The 19,283-nt window shown below is 42.9% G+C and overlaps 1 protein-coding gene across 8 annotated transcripts in view; it reads left to right on the plus strand.

The window, feature by feature from the left end:
* Positions 1-789: 789 nt before the first annotated feature.
* The window catches only part of PARP6 (poly(ADP-ribose) polymerase family member 6), a 31,835-nt gene continuing 13,341 nt past the window's right edge, over positions 790-19,283 (plus strand). For 3 of the 8 annotated variants that reach the window (XR_003684093.2, XM_028505878.2, XM_028505880.2), the window contains exons 1-14: positions 793-951; positions 2,108-2,364; positions 4,372-4,568; positions 4,929-5,051; positions 5,208-5,285; positions 6,025-6,119; positions 6,574-6,634; positions 6,860-6,950; positions 7,398-7,464; positions 13,574-13,723; positions 14,939-15,149; positions 15,820-15,873; positions 17,445-17,540; positions 18,146-18,238. Coding sequence is in view for 7 of the 8 variants with exons in the window: in XM_028505878.2 (XP_028361679.1) it covers positions 5,007-5,051; positions 5,208-5,285; positions 6,025-6,119; positions 6,574-6,634; positions 6,860-6,950; positions 7,398-7,464; positions 13,574-13,723; positions 14,939-15,149; positions 15,820-15,873; positions 17,445-17,540; positions 18,146-18,238 (1,041 nt within the window). In the remaining variant the exon portion in view is untranslated. Of the gene's footprint in view, positions 952-2,107; positions 2,365-4,371; positions 4,569-4,928; positions 5,052-5,207; positions 5,286-6,024; positions 6,120-6,573; positions 6,635-6,859; positions 6,951-7,397; positions 7,465-13,573; positions 13,724-14,938; positions 15,150-15,819; positions 15,874-17,444; positions 17,541-18,145; positions 18,239-19,283 lie in introns of all 8 variants that reach the window. The other 5 variants (XM_036028336.1, XM_028505883.2, XM_028505886.2 and 2 more) reach the window with 4 other exon arrangements.

Here is a 19,283-nt window from a genome sequence, read left to right on the forward strand (position 1 = left end):
GCTCTAGTGGTCTTGTGCTCTGGTGCCAGCAGTTGTGCCTCCTGGGGGTTTGGAAAAGAAAATTACTCTGACATTTCAAGGGTATGTTATCCTAGATGCCTAGGAACAATGGACAGGGCTCACTTAAGATAATGATTGACCTGCCATGACCCACGCAGTTACGTCTTCATGATCAGACCCCTGTGTAACCAGGTCACTGAGTTTGCCCAGCCAGCCAAGTAGCCTCCTGAACTTTCCCATCTACTTACTACGTTGCCCCTTTTCTTCACAACCCCACTGTCTGAATTAGAAGGTCAGAGTGCTTTCCAGAACACCGCAGTTGCAAGGCGAGTCAATGCATTAAACTTAAGACTTTAAAAACCCCGAGGTGTTTGACTTCCATTACAAACCAGAGAGTCTTAGAAACAACAGAGCCTCAGGAGGACCTTATCAATCACCAGCTGCTCGCCTGACTTCCCACGCCCAGAAGCAGCCGCCCATCGCGTTCCTTTTTTATTCCTCCCAACCGCACGGGGCGCCAGATACCAACGTCTCTTTTGGAGGGACGTCCGCTCACCCGCAAGGTCCCTCTTGTCCCACGCACCCGCCCAGATCCGCGGCGCAGAACCTCCCCCCCTCGCCAAACTAGTCGCAACCCTCCCACCCCACAGCACCGCCACCCACCCAACCAGCCAGCACCGCGCAGGCGCTGGAACCCGGTATCCGGAGCGGTGGCGTGCCCAGGGGCCGGCCCGGTGTCTGTTGGTCCGGAGCGGCCCACGTGGCCACAGTCTCGCCGTAAGCGCGTGCGCAGAGTGGCTCAGCGCGCCCGTGACGGAACGACGAGGCGTGGGGAAGTGCGACCTCGCCCTCCGGGCCCGGCCCCCGCCCCTTGGCTTGCCGCTCCGCCCCCGCGGGGCGTCCCGGGCCGCTAGTTTCCCCAGCGGTGGCCGCGCGCGGCCCGGGGTCGCCGTAAGTACTCGCGAGGCCTGCCGGTGAAGCGGCTGCTGCGGGGAGGGGAGGGGTGGGGCGTGCGAGGCCTGCCCCGCCAGCCGGGGTGAATGAAGTGAGGGGCCGGGACGGGGTGGCCCTGAGGGCCGTTATAGGCTTGACAGGCTTCGCTCAAGGCCGGGCGGTGGGCAACACAGAGCGGGCACGGAGCTTCTTCTCCGGGAAGCAGGTGTTGGGTGTTTTGGGGGTCTGTGAAGGAGATGAGAGAAGAGCTCTAATTGCTCCCCGAAGGGAGGCCTCGGAGCCTGACCTGGAATCGCGGGTGGCAGCTAGTGTTTTTTGGGGGGGGGGGGCGCGGTGCACACCCCGTCCTCTTCCTCCGCTGGGTAGTTGAGATAGCGCTGGTCTGCGAGAATGGCCCCTCTTGGGTTCTTCTCCACACTCTTTGTTCTTTCGGAGAAAGGGGCACTCGATGCGGAGCAGAGTAACCTCCTTTCCCAGGACCGCAAAGCTGGGAGCCAAACCCAGAGCGGAAACTAGGTGTAAAGTTATCACACCGCGAAGCCCCTGTGGACCAGGGAAAGACCCTTGTGACCCAGACTTGAGACTTACTTACATTCGGCCTATTCCTATGAAATATCATAAAGCGTCGTATGTTAGCTGCCATCATCCAAACTAAACTCTGAGCTGAACAGACACCCTTCTCTGGGCACTGTTCACACAGTCTATGTGGCCCAGCTTCTTTGGAAAGGATCCCTCCTTTTTTTGTTTAATTCATTAAGAGCTCCTTAAATTAGTTAAAACCACATCACATGAAGATTGGATGTAATTAAGACCTGTCAAATATGCTTAAGTCCCAGTTCAGGTCTATTTCTAAGCAAGTTGCTTGGCCTCCCTGCACCTGAGTATGTATAACATGAAAACTTTGAAATAGGTTGTCTTTCATGTGTATTTCTCTTGAAAAATGTCTGTGAATTTTATTATCGCTCCCATTTCCCCCCTCTTCACCTTTTAAGCCTCTTCTCCATCTCTTGAGAGGAATGAGCAGTGGCAGTAAAAGGTGGGAGTACCTTTCACTGAAACAGCCTAGTTTGAAAAAGATGGTAGTCTCTGAATTGTCTCTTCCCTGGACAAGAAAAATTCTCTCTGAACTACCTTTTTCTCCTTGTGTTAACAGCAGAAATCAAGCAACAACAGCTCTTGGAGAGAGGCTAAGTGTTTCTTGACTTCTATAGTGACAAAGACCTGGAGAAAGTTGGTACTTCTGGCCTACTCTGCCATCATCCCACCACCCAGTCCAAGACAGCCTGGGCTGGACACCAGTGCCTCCTTTGTTCTCTGTGATCATCAAGATTAGCATTTGACTGTTTATTTGCAAGTCTCACAGACCCAGCCCTCAGATCTTCATATTCTGGTTCTCAGCTGCTCTTGCAGGTAAATGGAGTCTTGCTTTTTAAACTCATTTTTGTATGATTTTTGTCTATGTGTAGGTGCATTTAGGTGCTTGTATGTATTCACCCTTTGGCTTAGGTATCCAACAGACAGTTCGTTTGTTCGTTCGTTCATTCATTCATTCATTCGTTCGTTCATTTAATCAGTATGTGTTGAGAGACTAGCAATAGAGGCAGTGAAAAAAGTCAAAGCTTATGCCACCACAGACCTTACCGTCAACCAACAAACATTATGTATGTCAGAGCACAGTAAATGCTGTGAGATAAAATAAAGCAGGGAGGGGAGGTAGAGTATGCTGCTATAAATGTGTTGGAGTTTTGCTGCTTTATATAGGATGGTCAAGGTGATCTTAGAGCAGAGATTTAAAAGAATGAAGGAGCAAGCCATGTGGATATCTGGGTGAAAAGCATTCCAAGAAGGGGGAACAGTAGGGACAAAGACCCTGTGGTGAGAATATGCTTGGTATGTTTGAAGAATAACAAGAAGACAATTGTGGAATCTTAGAGGTAATCTTCCTGTTCACATTTAGAGTTGACTTTTTAGGGAGAGCCCTTGCAAGAGTCCAAGAGTAACCTCTGATTTTTTAAAAAAACTTTTTATTATGAAATGTTCCCACTATACACAAAAGTTGAGACTATAAGAAACTCATGTACCCTTTACTCAGCAGCTTCATCCATAATTGGTATTCTGCCACATTTATTTCAAATATCCTTCTCCTCCCCCCTTTTTGTGTTGGAGTAGTATTTTAAGGCGGATCTCAGATATCAGGCTATTTCATCTCTGAACACTTCATTTGCAATTTCCTTTTGCATATTGTTTTTGACAGGTCAGGCAGCGCTGCTGGCTGAGGGACTGCTGTGCTGTTTGCCCTGACATTGTGCCTTATGTCCCCATCCTGGGTCAGTTACGAGGCTCAAGTTGGTATCTGAGGAACTGACCACAGGCCGTTGGAACACACAAGGATTTAGAACCATGCTTCTCAAATTTTATGCATCAGACTAACTTGGAGGGCTTGCTAGAACACAGGTTATTCAACTCCATCTCTGGAGTTTCTAATTCAGTGTATCTCAGTAGGGGTCCTCAAATTTGCGTTTTAAACAAGTCCCCTGGGGGTACTGATGCTGAAGATCTGCAAAGCCTACTCAAGAACCACTGGTCTAGAACCTAAGGTCCAACAGAACCATGTTAGAGACCAAGAACCCCTCTGTTTAATGTTGGAGTGGGTGAGACTGAAATATATGCAGAGCCAGGAAGTCCTAGAACAGTGGTTCTTTTTTTTTTTTTTTTTTTTTATTTCAATCATTGTTCAAGTACAGTTTTCTCCCCCCTACTCCCGTTCCAGCCCCTTCTTTTTTTTTTTTAAAGGACTAAGGGTTCATGTTTTGTTGGGGGTTTTTTTTGAGCATTTGTTGGGATCATTGTATTTTTAATTTGGGGAGTAGCTTCCAAGATGAGCCCAGGGCATTATTTTGGCCATAACAGGTCAAACTGTGTCTACCAGAGGGTGTTCAGTATTGTTGAGGACTTTTTAAGTTAGGTATGATTGTCATATAAAGGCTTCTAGTGATACTTAAGCTTAGTAAGAGATAATGACTCAACTTGGGGAGTAATTAGGAGTTAAAAACTCCCCCCAAAAGCTGATTCTGATGGATGTTAGTATTGTGAAAAATGTTCCAAATGAACTGATAGAGTAGCATAAGTATCTGGTCCTGCCACTGTTGCTTTTGGTTTCAGCATTGATACAGCGTTCTGAACTGGAGCAGGGACTTGCTCCAATCCCAACTCTTGAGCTTAAATGAAACAGTAGTGTCTCATGGTTCATCATCTTTAAAGAACTATGTGTACAAGTGTGTGTACATGCATGCAAGTATGTCTCTATGCACAAGTATCTGTACATATGTATAATAAAAGTATCCATAAACGTGTGTCTGTGTATAAACCACCAGCTTTTCAGTGGTGATGAAATCAATTGTTGTCTACTTTTCACAGGACAGTGACTTGTTGCCACCACCACAGCAGAGCCTGCCATCCCCAACAGATCTCCAGTCAGCCCCTGACATCACCCCTCCCTTGCCTCCCTTTGTGGCCTCCTAAATGCCCATCTCGTCGGCCTGGGTTCAGCTGGTGGTATGGAGGGGTGCTGCCTAGCACTGACCTGGGAGTGTGTGTGACCCACTGACCCAATGGTGAGGACTGACTGCCCACCTCTGCAACTGATCATCCAGGGGGTAGATGGGATAAAGCAGACCTCATTTTTTCCTGGTGTTTTCCCTCCCACCATTTTGGAAGGTAGAGTGGCTCTTTGAAGTTAGAGGAAGGAGAAGGGGCATGGAAACAATATTACTTGGTATATGTATAGGGGGATTTTCTTGGGAAGGAAAGGGATAGAAAGGGAGTGAAGAAGCAAGGGCGTTTAGGTATGCTTTGGAACTGCTTGGGGTCCCTAGATAATCCTAGAAGTGCTAGCTTATACTACACCCTAGATATACCTAGAAATCAACTTTGACATTGAATTGTTCTCCGTCCCTTCCCACTCTGGCTACCAGATCCTCAGTTATACTTGACATTTACGAAGGCCAAGTTCTCTACTGGTTTTCTCCATCCCACCAAGTCGCAGGTAGGCCATGGATATGACCAGATTTAGGAAGAGATTCAGATGCTTCCAAAGGGTGAAGTGAAGGAAATAAAGGGATTAGGGACTCAATTATTGCTATCCCAAGGGACCTCCCCTTCTTTTGGGGGATCTATTTCCCGCCCTATCACCCCACTCCATTCCATGGGGAAACAGATCAATAAAGGGTTGTGTTGTTATTTCTCATTATTAGGACATCAAAGGCCAGTTTTGGAATGATGATGATTCAGAGGGAGATAATGAATCAGAGGAATTTCTCTATGGAGTTCAGGTGAGATTACAGCCCATAAGATCCATGTTGGATGATCGAAATGAACTCTCTGGAAACATCAAGAGTGAAAGCAATTATTCTGGACCAGAGATACAGTGTTGGTGTGGTCTCAGCATTGTCTTGTCAGAGCTGATATATCCTTGTTCTTGCCTGGGATTCATACCTTTCCCCATGTAAACTACATCTTCTGTATAGGGGGCTACCCATGTGTTCTTATTTGGAAGTAATTATTTTCTGATTTTTCACTAACTAGCCAGAGAGGTCATTCCAATCATTAGGGTAAATTTTTGTTAAAAATTACCCTGCCAGTGATTGCTTAATGCCATCACTATCCAAGGCACAATCCTGAGCAGGAATGTTAGACTCTTAAGGCAGAACCAGTCTGAGTTCTGCCTTAAATTCTGTACTCTTCAGTCTGTTCTAAATTCTCATAGAAGGGACATCTATGTATTCTGGTCAGAATCAGAGAGGAAAAGCTGAGGCTTAAGGATGTGAACTTCAGCAAAACCTGCACTTGATCTACTGAAACATCTTAGGGTGGTGATGTAGGGAGACTGGTCTGTCAATGAAATCCCCAGCCAGGGCTGGTTCCAAGAGCCCCTTTGTATACACAGCCTTTTGCTACATGTCCTGTTGCTGCTTGATTTTTCTGTTCCTGGTGTTTCTTCTTTTTATTTTTAACCTCTCTTTAACTTTCTGTCTTCCTCCCCATCCCCTGCTGTTTTGGCTGCTGATTCAGGGGAGCTGTGCAGCTGACCTATATCGACACCCGCAGCTTGATGCAGACATTGAAGCCGTGAAGGAGATCTACAGTGAGAACTCTGTATCCATCAGGTGGGATTCCACTTCAAGGGTGGCAGGGGAGCAAGCCACTTTTTTCTAAGCTGTTAAAAGGCTAGAGGTTTTTCTTCTTATGGTATGTTAGGGGATCTGTGAACACTAATAAATTTAATTACAAGCTTAATGATACTGAGAGTTGCTCAGAGCACCTAAGTGTGGCTAACAGGAGAAAGTAGGGAAGTATAGCCACTTTTCTTAGAAATTCCCTTTTGTCCTCCTAGACCCCTATAGACTGATAGTTTTACCTTTAAGGTAAGAAAGGCCTCTGGCCTGAAGAAGGCCATGATTATTAGGTGGCTTGAGACTGTAGCTAAGAACCTAGGTACAGAGTTACCTTTTTACCATTCCCCCTTCCCTGGCCCCAGGCTCAGTTCTTCCCGCACTTCAGCCTCTGCTCCCTTCTTTCTCCCTTAATGAGTCTCACCTGTGGTCGCCTGTATCTCTGTAGAGAATATGGAACTATCGATGACGTGGACATTGACCTCAACATTAACATCAGCTTCCTCGATGTAAGTGGTACTAGTGCCTGCCAATAGCATATCTAGCTGGACTTGTGGATTTTGTCATGTTGGCCAGGAGTCTTGTTTTGGAGCACATACTCTCTATCCCTGTCTTTTAGATCATAAGCAGACAGTGGTGTGTACTGCCGTGTGCATGTGTGTGTCGTGTAGGGAAAACATCCAGCCTGTTTCTCTGTGTTGCTAAACTGGAAACTGTCTCCTTTACGCTTTTAGGAGGAAGTCTCTACAGCTTGGAAGGTCCTCCGGACAGAACCTATTGTGTTGAGGCTGCGATTTTCTCTTTCTCAGTACCTTGATGGACCAGGTAAGGGCAGTGACTTTAGCCAAGTGTGTTCTCTGTGAGCAAATCCAAAGTCCTAAATTAAGTAAAATAGAAAAACTAGGAGCAAGGACCTTCAACATAATCTGCAGGCCATTGGTAGGGGCGTTTCAGTCTCCTCTCACTGCTTTCTTCATTTCCTCTCACCTGATAGCAATCCCCTCAAATCCTTGGTCAATGAAATTGTTTTCTTTGGTTCCCAGGTATTATTTACTCCTCCCCTTCCGCTCAGCTTCCTCATAGAAGTTGAGAATATTTGAATTGGTCAGTCAGCTCCCAGAATCTACCTTTTGCCTCATATGTTTTCCTTCCTTACCACTATTGTTTAGAGTACCGTTAGAATCTGAAGAAGCTAGTTCACTGAGCTAGAGCTTTGGACTCCCAAGAGGATACAGACATGTACATACTAGGAACTTTCTCTTCTCTTTGCAGAACCGTCAATTGAGGTTTTCCAGCCATCGAATAAGGAAGGGTTTGGGCTGGGTCTTCAGTTGAAAAAGTAAGAACTTTGATCTTTCTGGATATGGACATATGTGATGGATAGGCAGATGGAATGTTTTTTGTTTTTTGGTTTTTTTTTCAAAAATGTCTTTCTGAGATATGTCCAAATAAATTTGGGGAGCCAAATTTATGGTTAGGCAGTGGAACCTGTGGTTCTGGGGTGCCTTGAGGCATCTTGAAGGTAAAAAGATAGGTTCTCCCTGGCTGGTGTGGCTCAGTGGATTGAGCACTAGCCTCCAAGCCAAAGGGTCGCTGGTTCGATTCCTGGTCAGGGCACGTGCCTGGGCTGCAGGCCAGGTACCCTGTTGGGGGCATGTTAGAGGCAACCAACTGATGTTTCTCTCCCTGTCTCTCTCCCTCCCCCTTTGTCGAGAAAATAATAAATAAAATCTTTTTTTAAAAAAGAGAGAGAAGAATATAGGTTCATTAGTATTTAATATTTAAGGAAAAGTACAACCCTGGAATTAAAGCCATGCTCTTCACATTTCCTCTTGTAGTTTTTTTAGAGTGGGGCCTGGAAGCTCAGATAGTTTCAGCTTATTGAATGTGTTGAGCACCTTGCTAAGTATTTGGTATACAAAGAAAAATGAGCTACAGATTCTACTCAGTGAATTCCAAATAGAATCCAGTGGATACATGTTCTAATATAAGAGAATATGTAAGTTTTAGAAAGAACACAGAGGAAGAGTGACTCAGTCTGTGGCAGGCAGAGGACAATGAATGAATGAATGAAAGAAAGAAAGGGAGATGATTAATGGTTTTCAAGGATAGATAAAAGTTGCCTGTGTAGACAGACTCTAGGAGTGAATAACATTTGCTAGGGTACAGTAACATGAAGTAGCATATACATAGGAAGCTTCAAGTAGTTCAATATTGCTATTAAAATGCAAGGGAAGAGTGGTAGGAACTAAAGCCAGAGAAGTAGGAAGGGGTCCAAATCAGAGAGGATCTTGGCCTTTTATATTGTAGGCACTGGGAACATTGAAGGCTTTTAGGCAAAGAGAAGACATAATTGGTTTAGTTTTAAAAACATTATTCTGGTAGCATTGTGCAAAATAGGTAGGAGGGTATTAGACAAAGAGAATTAGTTTAGCAGGAGGCTTTTGTAGAAGTCCACACATGAGATGATGAGGACCTGCACCAAAATGTGGCTGTAGATAAGAATAGAGATGAGACACACTGGAGAGGTTCATGAGATGTAAAACCAATAAGACTTCTCTTTTGGCTCTCTGAGCAGCACCATGGTGGTGGGAAAGAATAAGTGCCTTAGACGGCAGAGAAGAAGCCAAGGGGAAAGTGGTTGATCCATTTCCTAAGAAAGATTGGAGTGACGTGAAAGTACCAGTGATGCTGAATGTAAGAAATATTGGAAACACACTAGTCATGAGAACTCAAGGATCCAAAATCACATCTGATGGTCTCAAAAGGTTGTGTTTTTGAAATGAACCTAGCTAATCTGCAGAATGATGAAGTTGCATTTAGAAAATTCAAACTAATTACTGAGGATGTTTAGGTCAGAATCTGCCTGACTGATTTCCATGGCATGGATCTTACCCATGACAAAATGTGCTTCATGATTAAAAATGGCAGACCATCACTGAAGTTCATGTTGATGTCAAGACTACTGATGGTTATTTACTTCATCTATTCTATGTTTGTTTTACTTAAAAAATGAAATAATCAGATGCATAAGACCATTTATTCTCAGCATCAGTAGATCCACCAAATCCAGAAGAGGATGATAGAAATCATGACCCAAGAGGTACAGACAAATGACTTGAAAGAAATGGTCAATAAATTGATTCCAGATAGCATGAGGAAAGAGATAGAAAAGGCTTGCCAATGTATTTATCCATTCCATGATGTCTTTTTTATTTTTTAATTCTCACTCACAGATATGTGTATTGATTTTAGAGAGACAGGGAGGGAAGGGGAGAGAGAGAGAAACATCACTCGGTTGCATCCTGTGATGCTCCCTGACCAGGGATCAAACCTGCAACTTAGGTATGTGCCCTGACCGGGGATTGAACCCGCAAGGTTTTGCTGCACAAGATATTACTCCAACCAGCTGAGCCACCTAGCCAGGGCACTCCATGATATCTTTATCACAAAAGTCAAATGCTGGAGAAACCCAAGTTTTCATTAGATAAACTCATAGAGCTTTGTGGTGAAGGTAGCAGCTCTGGAAAAACTACACTTGATGAGACAAGTACTAAAGTTGAATAAGCTGCTGAATATGAGCCCCCAGTAACAAAAAAAATCTTATTGGTGATATTTTTAAAAATCAGTAAGAATTGACGATTGATTTGGATGTGCTGTTTGTGGTCATAAGTCAAGGAATAGTGGAAAGTTACTCCTAGGTTTGCATCCCAGAAGTGTGGGTAAATTGTAATACTACAAATTTAAATAGGGATTTAAGAAGAAGAGCATGGGGACTTCCGGCCAAGATGGAGGCGTAGGTAGACACACTGTGCCTTCTCACACAACCAAAAGAAGGACAATAACAATTTAAAAACAAAAAAACAACCAGAACTGACAGAAAATCAAACTGTATGGAAGTCCAACAACCAAGTAGTTAAAGAAGACATACTCATCCAAACTGGTAGGAGGGGTGGAGACACACAGGTGGACAGAGAGGACTCGCAGCAAGGACGTGGCTGGAGGACCCAGCGCCAGATTGTGGAGTGGGACAAGCAAGATTGCAGCTGGCCGGCAAGACTGTGGTGGCGACTGGTGGAGTGGGCAGTCCCACATTCGTGCACAGTTAAACCAGGAGGAACAATTGGGGGGTGAGACAGACCACACAACCCAGAACTCCAGGTGGGGGGAAATAAAGCCTTAAACCTCTGACTGAAAACACCTGTGGGGGTTGAGTCAGCAGCGGGATAAACCCCCAGCCTCACAGGGGAATTCGTTGGAGAGACCCACAGGTCGTAGAATGTACACAAGCCAACCCACCTAGGAATCAGCACCAGAAGGGGCCAGTTTGCTTGTGGGAAGTGGGGGAAGTGACTGAAAGCCAGCAGAGAGCAGAACAAGCACCATTATTCCCTCTCAACCCCTCCCCCACATACAGCGTGACAATCCAGCAACTGGGTTACCCCATACTGGTGAACACCTAAGGCCCCACCCCTCACTATGTAACAGGCACGTCAAGACAAAAAAAAATGGCCCAAATGAAAGAACGGATCAAAGCTCCAGAAAAAAACACAACTAAGCGACGAAGATGTAGCCAGACTATCAGATGCATAGTTCAAAACACTGGTGATCAGGATGCTCACAGAAATGGTTGAATTTGGTTCCAAATTAGATGAAAAAATGAAGGCTATGCTAAGGGAAATAAACAAAAATGTGCAGGGAATCAATAGTGATGGGAAGGAAACTGGGACTCAAATCAATGGAGTGGACCAGAAGGAGGAAATATCCAATCAGAAAAGAATGAAGAAATAAGAATTCGAAAAAATGAGGAGAGGCTTAAGAACCTCCAGGACATCTTTAAACATTCCAAAATCCAAATTATCAGGATACCAGAAGGAGAAGAGGAAGAGCAACAAGTGGAAAAGTTATTTGAACAAATAATAAAGGAGAACTTCCCCAATCTGGCAATGGAAATAGACTTCCAGGAAGTCCAGGAATCTCAGAGAGTCCCAAAGAAGCTGGACCCCAGGAGGAACACACCAAGGACATTATCATTACATTACCCAAGATTAAAATGAAGGGGAGAATTCTAGAAGCAGCAAGAGATAAGGAGACAGTTGCCTACAAAGGAGTTCCCATCAGACTATCAGCTGATTTCTCATAAGAGACCTTACAGGCAAGAAGGGGCTGGAAAGAAGTATTCCAAGGCATGAAAGGCAGGACCTACCTCCAAGATTGCTCTATCCAGCAAAACTTTCATTTAGAATGGAAGGACAGATAAAGTGTTTCTCAGATAAGGTCAAGTTCAAGGAGTTCATCATCACCAAGCCCTTATTATATGAAATGTTAAAGGGATTTATCTAAGAAAAAGAAGATTAAAAAATATGTACAGTAAAATGACAGCAAACTCACGACTATTATCAACCACACCTAAAACAAAAACAAACTAAGCAAACGACTAGAACAGGAACAGAACCACAGAAATGGAGATCACATGGAGGATTAGCAACAGGAGAGTGGAAGGGGGAGAGAAGGAGAAAAGGTACAGAGAATAAACATAGATGGTAGGTAGAAAATAGACAGGGGGAGGGCAGGGATAGTATGGGAAATGTAGAAGCTAAAGAACTTGTAAGTATGACCCATGGACATGAACTAAAGGGGAATGTGGGTGGGAGAGGGTATGCAGGGTGGAGGAGAGTGAAGGGAGGGAAATGGGACAACTGGAGTAGCATAATCAATAAATTGTATTTTAAAAAAGAGCAGATTTGTGGAATGAGGGTAATTCTATTTTAAACATGTTATTTAAAGGTAACCTTGGGATATTTAAGTGGACAAGCATAGTAAATAGATATGTAAATTGGGTACTCACAGGAGACTTTAGGGTGACAGATATCAGTATATGGGTGGAAATTACAATGAGTGTGGAATTTGAGATTGCTAAAGGAGAGTGTGATGGGGTTGAAAAGATCAAAGGTAAAACACCCTTTAACACCCAGGCAAAGTACCCAAGAAATTAGCAGGGTAGCCAGAGGAAGAAGAATCACTGAGGGTAGGTCAGGGAAGTTAGAGAAGAGTAGGAAGAGAAAGGTGATACAGAATGCAAGGTGGAGAGTTGCTACAAGGAGGGCCAGGTTCCAGAGAGGATAAGAGGAGAATTTAGGAGTTTCTGTTGGATTTAGCATCACCAAGAGAGCAATTGTGGTGAAGTTGTGAAGGTAGAATATGTTGAGAAGTTAGTGATTGGCAACAAAGTATAAACAATAGCTATGGATTGAGAAAATTAGCTGAGGGTAGGAGGGAAAAAGGGAGAGGTAGCTGACTGAGGGACAGAAACTTGAAACTTTGTAGACTTTGGGCAAGGAATTGACAGGAGAGAGGGATGGTTGATGGATGAAGGCCTCTAAAGAGGCAAGAAGGGACTGAGATCTAGAGCACAGAGGAACTGATCCTTAACAAGAGGGTTACCTTGTCTCCAGAGAATGGAGGGATCGAAGTAAGGGTGGAAATGGAAAATGATTTGGGAGTAGGGGTGGAAGATTAAGAAAGCTGATATCTGATGGCTTAGGTTTTCTCTAGAAGAGAGGTAATTTGTTGTAGGTGAAGTTAGTTGCTTAAAAAAGGTGATAAATAATATTAGGATAATAGCTTAGAGCAGCAATTTTCAACCTTTTTCATTTCATGGCACACATAATTACTAAAACTCTATGGCACACCAAAAAATACATTTTATTGTCAGTCTGACAAAAAATGAGTATAATTTTAATTCAGTCACACCAGACAGCTATTGTGTTGGCTGTTGTCATTTTTTTTTAATTTGATAATCTAAGGGAAAAGGGGTCACTACTCCTCACTAAATAGTCAGGTACTGCATGGTTTAAAAATTCTTACGGCACACTGGTTGAAAATCACTAGCTTTGAGTAATGCTAGAGAGAACCGATCAAGGACAAATGACAGAATTGATAAGATTAGCTGAGGGCCCAGCTCAAGTTGGAAACCACAGATTTGGAGATGTAATTTTTAACCTAACAATGTCAGTACTTCCCATGTATCACAAGGTAGAAGGTGATACTCACCTCTCTCCCACTACTTTTATTTCACTCTCAGTATATAGTCATTCTTGGCAATGAATTCCAAGGCTCAAACTTTTGAAAGCTCAGCTTTTTGAAAGCTGAGATCTCCCTCTAAAGGGAGATCTAAAGGCAAAGAATTTCATAATTTATTTTGGTCCCTTAGACCAGGTAATGGGAGTGGGTGTTAATACCCTAGGGTAAATAGGTACTCTATAGCACAGTAAGTTTTCATGTGCTAAGGTCATGTGTGGCAGGGCAGGGTTCAGACACATTCCCCCACCACAACTACCTTTGCAGTCCCTAGGTCCGAATTTTAGATTAGTTGCCTTTCATAGTCCCATTTCTTGACCAATTTCCTTGCCTGAGCTTTCCTAAGTCTGTTTTCTTTGATTCTTTAGGATCCTGGGTATGTTCACATCCCAACAATGGAAACATCTCAGCAACGATTTCTTGAAGTCCCAGCAGGAGAAGAGGCACAGTTGGTTCAAGGCAACTGGTACCATCAAGAAGTTCCGAGCTGGCCTCAGCATCTTTTCACCCATCCCCAAGTAAGTGCTCCTCCAGGAGCTGATCGTCTCTAATCACTTACTGTTGTCTGAACTCCTACCCCACCTCCCTGATTACCTGTATTTATTTATTCTGTCCTCTCCTTGGGTCCTCTAAATTCTGTACCTTTTACTACTAAAAGTACCCACACGGCCCAGTCCCCTATGTGTGCTAATTCCACTCCTGACCCTAATTTTTATACTTTGTCCTTTATGTAAAACGCAGTTCTTAACTAACGATATATATTTGGAGAAATGTGTGCTAATCTGTCCATCCTTCCTTTATTTGACCCTCATCCTATTTCTTATCCTAGGGAGGCAGAGTCAGAATAGGCACCAACTCCTTGCTCTTATGTAAGCGTACATTGATTTATAGTCAAACCTCAGTTCTCAGACTTCTTTGGTTCTTGAACAATTTGGTTCTTGACTGAGTTGCTCATGGAAAAAATGTCTCAATTAGCTAATAAAACTTGTGGTCTTGATTCTCTGCCCCACCACCCTTTCATGCTGATACCTGTATGATCAGTCACATGGCATAGGAGATTCAGTTTTTGAACAAATTGCTTCTTGAACACTTCTCTGGAATGAATTAAGTTGGAGAACTGAGATTGCTCTGTATTATCTAGTTCTGTTTCCAGAACTAGATAATCAATCAGTGATCTGATAAATAAAGCACACACACACTCCCGTGCCTTCTGATCATCTTAAAAGCAAATACAGATCCAGATTTGTAGCTTCCTAGGTACTGTTGTTGACAGTCATGCATCAGTCTCTTTGTAATGAAACTACTTGCTTAGTACAGTGTTTAGCGCACTTAATTACATTATATATATATATATATATATATATAAATATATATATATATAAATACACACACACATTGAGTAAATGAAACAGGCATCCTTTTCAAGGGAGCATTCCATACCTGGCTTAGATGCCATAGAGTGACCTAAGCTTGGTCTCTGCCTAACCTCCATGTTCCAGTCAGAAAAACACACAGATAATGGCATAAAAATCAATTCAGATGTGTGATCTACGTATTTGTTTTAACAGTGGTGAGATACAATAGAATTTTCCTCATATGTTCTTTTTGGCTTCTTTTTGGTATTAGGCAAGTCAGTCACTTCCCTCATGCTGGCCTAGGACCCACTTATCTCTAGGCCTCTTCCAGGGCTCATACCGAATCCCCAGTTTCACCACTTCTTGCTCTCTCTCCAGGTCTCCCAGTTTCCCTATCATACAGGACTCCATGCTGAAAGGCAAACTTGCTGTACCAGAGCTTCGGGTTGGGCGCCTCATGAACCGTTCCATTTCCTGCACCATGAAGAACCCCAAAGTGGAGGTGTTTGGCTACCCACCCAGCCCCCAGGCAGGTCTCCTGTGCTCCCAGCACGTGGGCTTCCCTCCCCCAGCACGGACCTCTCCTTTGGTACATGAGCTAGGGAGGGTTTGACTCGGGTGCTAGGGTGGGAGTAGAATTGTGAGAGTATAGCTTATCAAAGTGGGGTGGGAATATGGTTTTCTAGGCATCATAAATCAAACCTGGGCAGGTAGCATGAGTAGGTAGAATGGAACACATTTTTTGATAGCTGAAAACTTATACCTGAACTATTTGTGTTCTGGCCGGGTAGTTCATTTGGTTATAGCATCATCCCAATATGCCAAGGTTGCAGGTTTGATCCCTAGTCAGGGCACATACAAAAATCAATGAATGAATGCATAAATATTTGGAACAACAAATCAATGTTTTTCTCTCTTTAAAAAAATAAATAACTATTTGGCAAGCTTCTCTGAGAGTAGGCCATGAAGCAGAGTCTTGGGTTGGACATCCCAATGAAATGTCACATAAAATTTTATTAGGTTATGGTTAAGACTTGATAATCAGCTGCTATACTAACCTAGTCCACCCACCTTTAAGGTTAAGGATAGGTGAGCTCTTTTCAAGAATCCTTGGGAAAAATGTCTAAAGGTCTCTCCAGCTTTGGAAGTACTTAGGCTGATTGGAGCCAGGGCTTAGCTACTTTGTTATGGGCGTGAGTGAGGTCTGTCTAGGTGCCAGCTTCATAGGAGGCTCATGGGGTCTTTTTACTCTTAATCAGGTCAGTGGTCACTGCAAGAACATCCCCACTCTGGAATATGGATTCCTTGTCCAGGTAAATCAAGTTCAAAGTTTCATTCCAAAGCCTTTCCCCTGTTGTCTGACCCATTTGATCACCTAATGTCTCCTATCTCCTTAGTCAATTAAATATTTCCTGAATTGCTCTGCTCCCAGAACTATACTAAGTTTTAATTGGATAGGAGAAAAGCATAGTTCCCATTCTCAAGAAGCTTACAGCATTACTGGGAAGAATGTTTACAGACCACTTATGATCAAGTACCAAATGATGCACTGTGAGTTTTAAATGCCTTGCTGTTGAGACAGGAAAGTAATTGACTGATTTGCTTATGATCCCCAACATTCTCACGCAAATACTCTTCAGTTTTCCTTGTAGACTTCTTTTATTGCTCAGCCACTACTGGTCATTTCTTCTTTTTTAAACCTTTTTATTCCCTGAACATGCTTTCATTTTTGCATCCCTGTTACTTTTGTTCTTGTCATTCTTCCATTGGATTTCCTCCCCTATATCTGCCTATTGCAGTCAAGGCTCAGTGTCACCTTTTCCGTTAAATATTCTCTGTTACTCCAATATGTATATTAATTAATTAGCTGGAAGTTCTAGCTCCTCTCTCTGAGCTGTCATGATGCTTTTGGTTTTATATGGCACTTATGTGTTATGTACCGTATGCTACATTGAATTGTAATTAATTTGTATACACACCACACCTCCCTATTGGAGTACTGGGTCTGAGAAGACAGCCTTTTATATTGTTACCATAATCAAGTCTCCATAATCAAGGAGACTTTTCACTGAGCTGGGTACATAGTAGGAAGTCAGTAAATCTGAATAAATAAAAGCCCTTGTGTGTCCCTTTACTAGCCCCAAAGAATATTAAACGGGAACAACTTGTTTTATACACAGAGTGTATCTGTTTGAAAAGGCCATGTTAAGGCAATGTTTAAAAAAATACCTTAGGATATTGCTCCATGAGCTCTGGATTTGTTCTCTCTTCCCAGCACAGAGTTGTATCTGTGGTTGTGACCAGTTGATAGGCCAAATGTTCTAGGTGGTTGAAATGCCTTCTCAGGCCCCCCCACCATCATCTCATCATGGACTCAACACTCACCTATCCCAGAGGGACAATCTGTAATTACTACAACTAATGTTAACAGTTTGATTAATGTTTAATATTAATACTTTGATTAATGTTAATGTTAAATGTTAATAGCTGATTACTGTTAATGTTTAAAAATACTTTCACAGAAATCACCTCATTACTCTTAATACTTCTGTGAGGTGAATAATGTTCAATTTTATACATGAAAAAAACAAGGCCTAGGTAAACTGACTTGTCTGAAGTTACTTGTGGTAGTAAGTAGTAAAGAGGAGAGTCTTAACCTAGGTCAAGACTGGTCTTACCATGGCTGGTCTTGTTTTTACCCTTCATATTTGGTCTTAGCTCTAGAGTCAGGCCATTAAGTTTAACTAAGTTTAGGGCCAAGAAGAGATTCTGTTGTAGGCTTGGGACTGAGAGGGAGGAAACTACCTTGAAAAGAAGTTCAAATTAGTTCCCATATCTGGGCCTGTACTTCCAAGAGACTGAGTAGAACCTCTTCTCTCCCTAGATCATGAAGTATGCAGAGCAGAGGATTCCAACATTGAATGAGTACTGTGTGGTGTGTGATGAGCAGCATGTCTTCCAGAATGGGTCCATGCTCAAGGTATGATCCCTTGTTCTGTGACCCTTGTCCTTTGCCCTTTAGCCAAGGCCCCTTTACTTCTCATCTGTCCTTTATTCCTTTCTTTCTGGGTCTATGGTAAAGGTAAAATCCTGTCCTTATTCTTTGAGACTGTAGAAATAATGGTTTTTTCTTAAATAAATGTCAATAGTCCTGCTAGGAAGGATGCAGGTGTGTGAATATTTTTGAAGATATAATCCCCACCCAACATTTAAAAATAGGTATCAGATATTGACCAAAATGATTGGATATGATGCTGTCCTTAAGAACTCCAAATCTAGATGAGTAGACAGATACTTTACTGTAAGTGTATAGAAGAGATATGAGCGGTGTTGTGATGCTCCGAAGGGAGAGCATATAGCTACCTAGGTAGGTCATGGAAGGCTTCGTAGAGGAGACAGCCTTAATTCTCAAACTTACCAGTAAAGCATTTTAATTAAGACTTTACTTATTTACAGTTTTCTCTTGACATAAAGGGCCCCAAATTCCTACCTCATTCTAGAGTTGTCTATGGTCAGGATTGTCCCTACAACAGCCTTTTACTGCACCTCTCCTACCACCACTGTGTGTTTAATATGTCCATTCAGCCAGCCGTCTGCACTCGTGAACTGTGCGTTTTCTCCTTCTACACACTGGGCGTCATGTCTGGAGCTGCAGAGGAGGTGGCCACTGGAGCAGAGGTATGGGAGAGGGAAAAGCTGCTGGAGAACCAGGTCATTCCCAGTGATTTCATTACTTTGAACTTAACCTCCAGAAAAACATCCACATGTAAGGATGTTCAAGATAGTATTATTCGTAATAGTAAAAACAAACAAACAAATATGGGTACAACTGCATCTATAGGGTATCCAGTTAAATTATGGTATGTCCTTACAGTGGAAATACTACACAGCTATTATTTATGGATAGAAAATTGTAACATATAAGCCCTGACCAGTGTGGCTTTCATCGTCCTGCAAAATGAAAGGTCTCCAAGTTAGGGCACATGCCTGGGTTTTGAGTTCATTCCCCAGTCAGGGTATGTGAAAGGGGCAACCCATCAATGTATCTCTCTCACATCAATGTTTCTCTCCCTCTCTTTCTTCCTCCCTTCCCCTCTCTCTAAAAATAAATAAGTCATTTTTTAAAAAAAGGATATTATAACATTGAAAAACACAACAGTATGTATAGTGCAATTCTTTTTTTAAAATTGACTATCTAATAAAATAAGTATTTCCATAGAGAAAATATCTAGAAGGATATACATCAAATTTAGCAGCTTATCTGTAAGGAATGAGATTTGTTTGGAGGCAGGGGGATAAATTTTATCTTTTCTTTAAGCACTTTTTAAATCATTGTTACTTGAATATTTATAATGAGCTTATATTTTCTAATGCAAAAACCATAAACATACTTGCTTTTAGAAAGAAGAGCAGGGAGAAATGCTGAGACTCCAAAAGTTAGACCTCTCCTGGACACTATGTGACTTCCAGCACTGAGAAATCATTTAGCACTCTGGCAGTGTGGCTCATTTGGATTGTGCCCCATAACTGAAAGATTGCAGTTTGATTCTGGTCAGGGCACATACCTAGGTTGCAAGTTCCATTCCTGGTCTAGGCACGTGCAGTCTCTAGTCTACGCATGAGACAATCACCGGTCCATGCGGGAGGGAGGCAACCAATTGATGCTTCTCCCTGACATGATGTTTCTCTCTCTCCCTTCCTCTCTGTCTAAAAAGCAATGAAA

The sequence above is a fragment of the Phyllostomus discolor genome, chromosome 1, assembly GCF_004126475.2.
Source record: "Phyllostomus discolor isolate MPI-MPIP mPhyDis1 chromosome 1, mPhyDis1.pri.v3, whole genome shotgun sequence".
Taxonomy (NCBI): Eukaryota; Metazoa; Chordata; class Mammalia; order Chiroptera; family Phyllostomidae; genus Phyllostomus; species Phyllostomus discolor.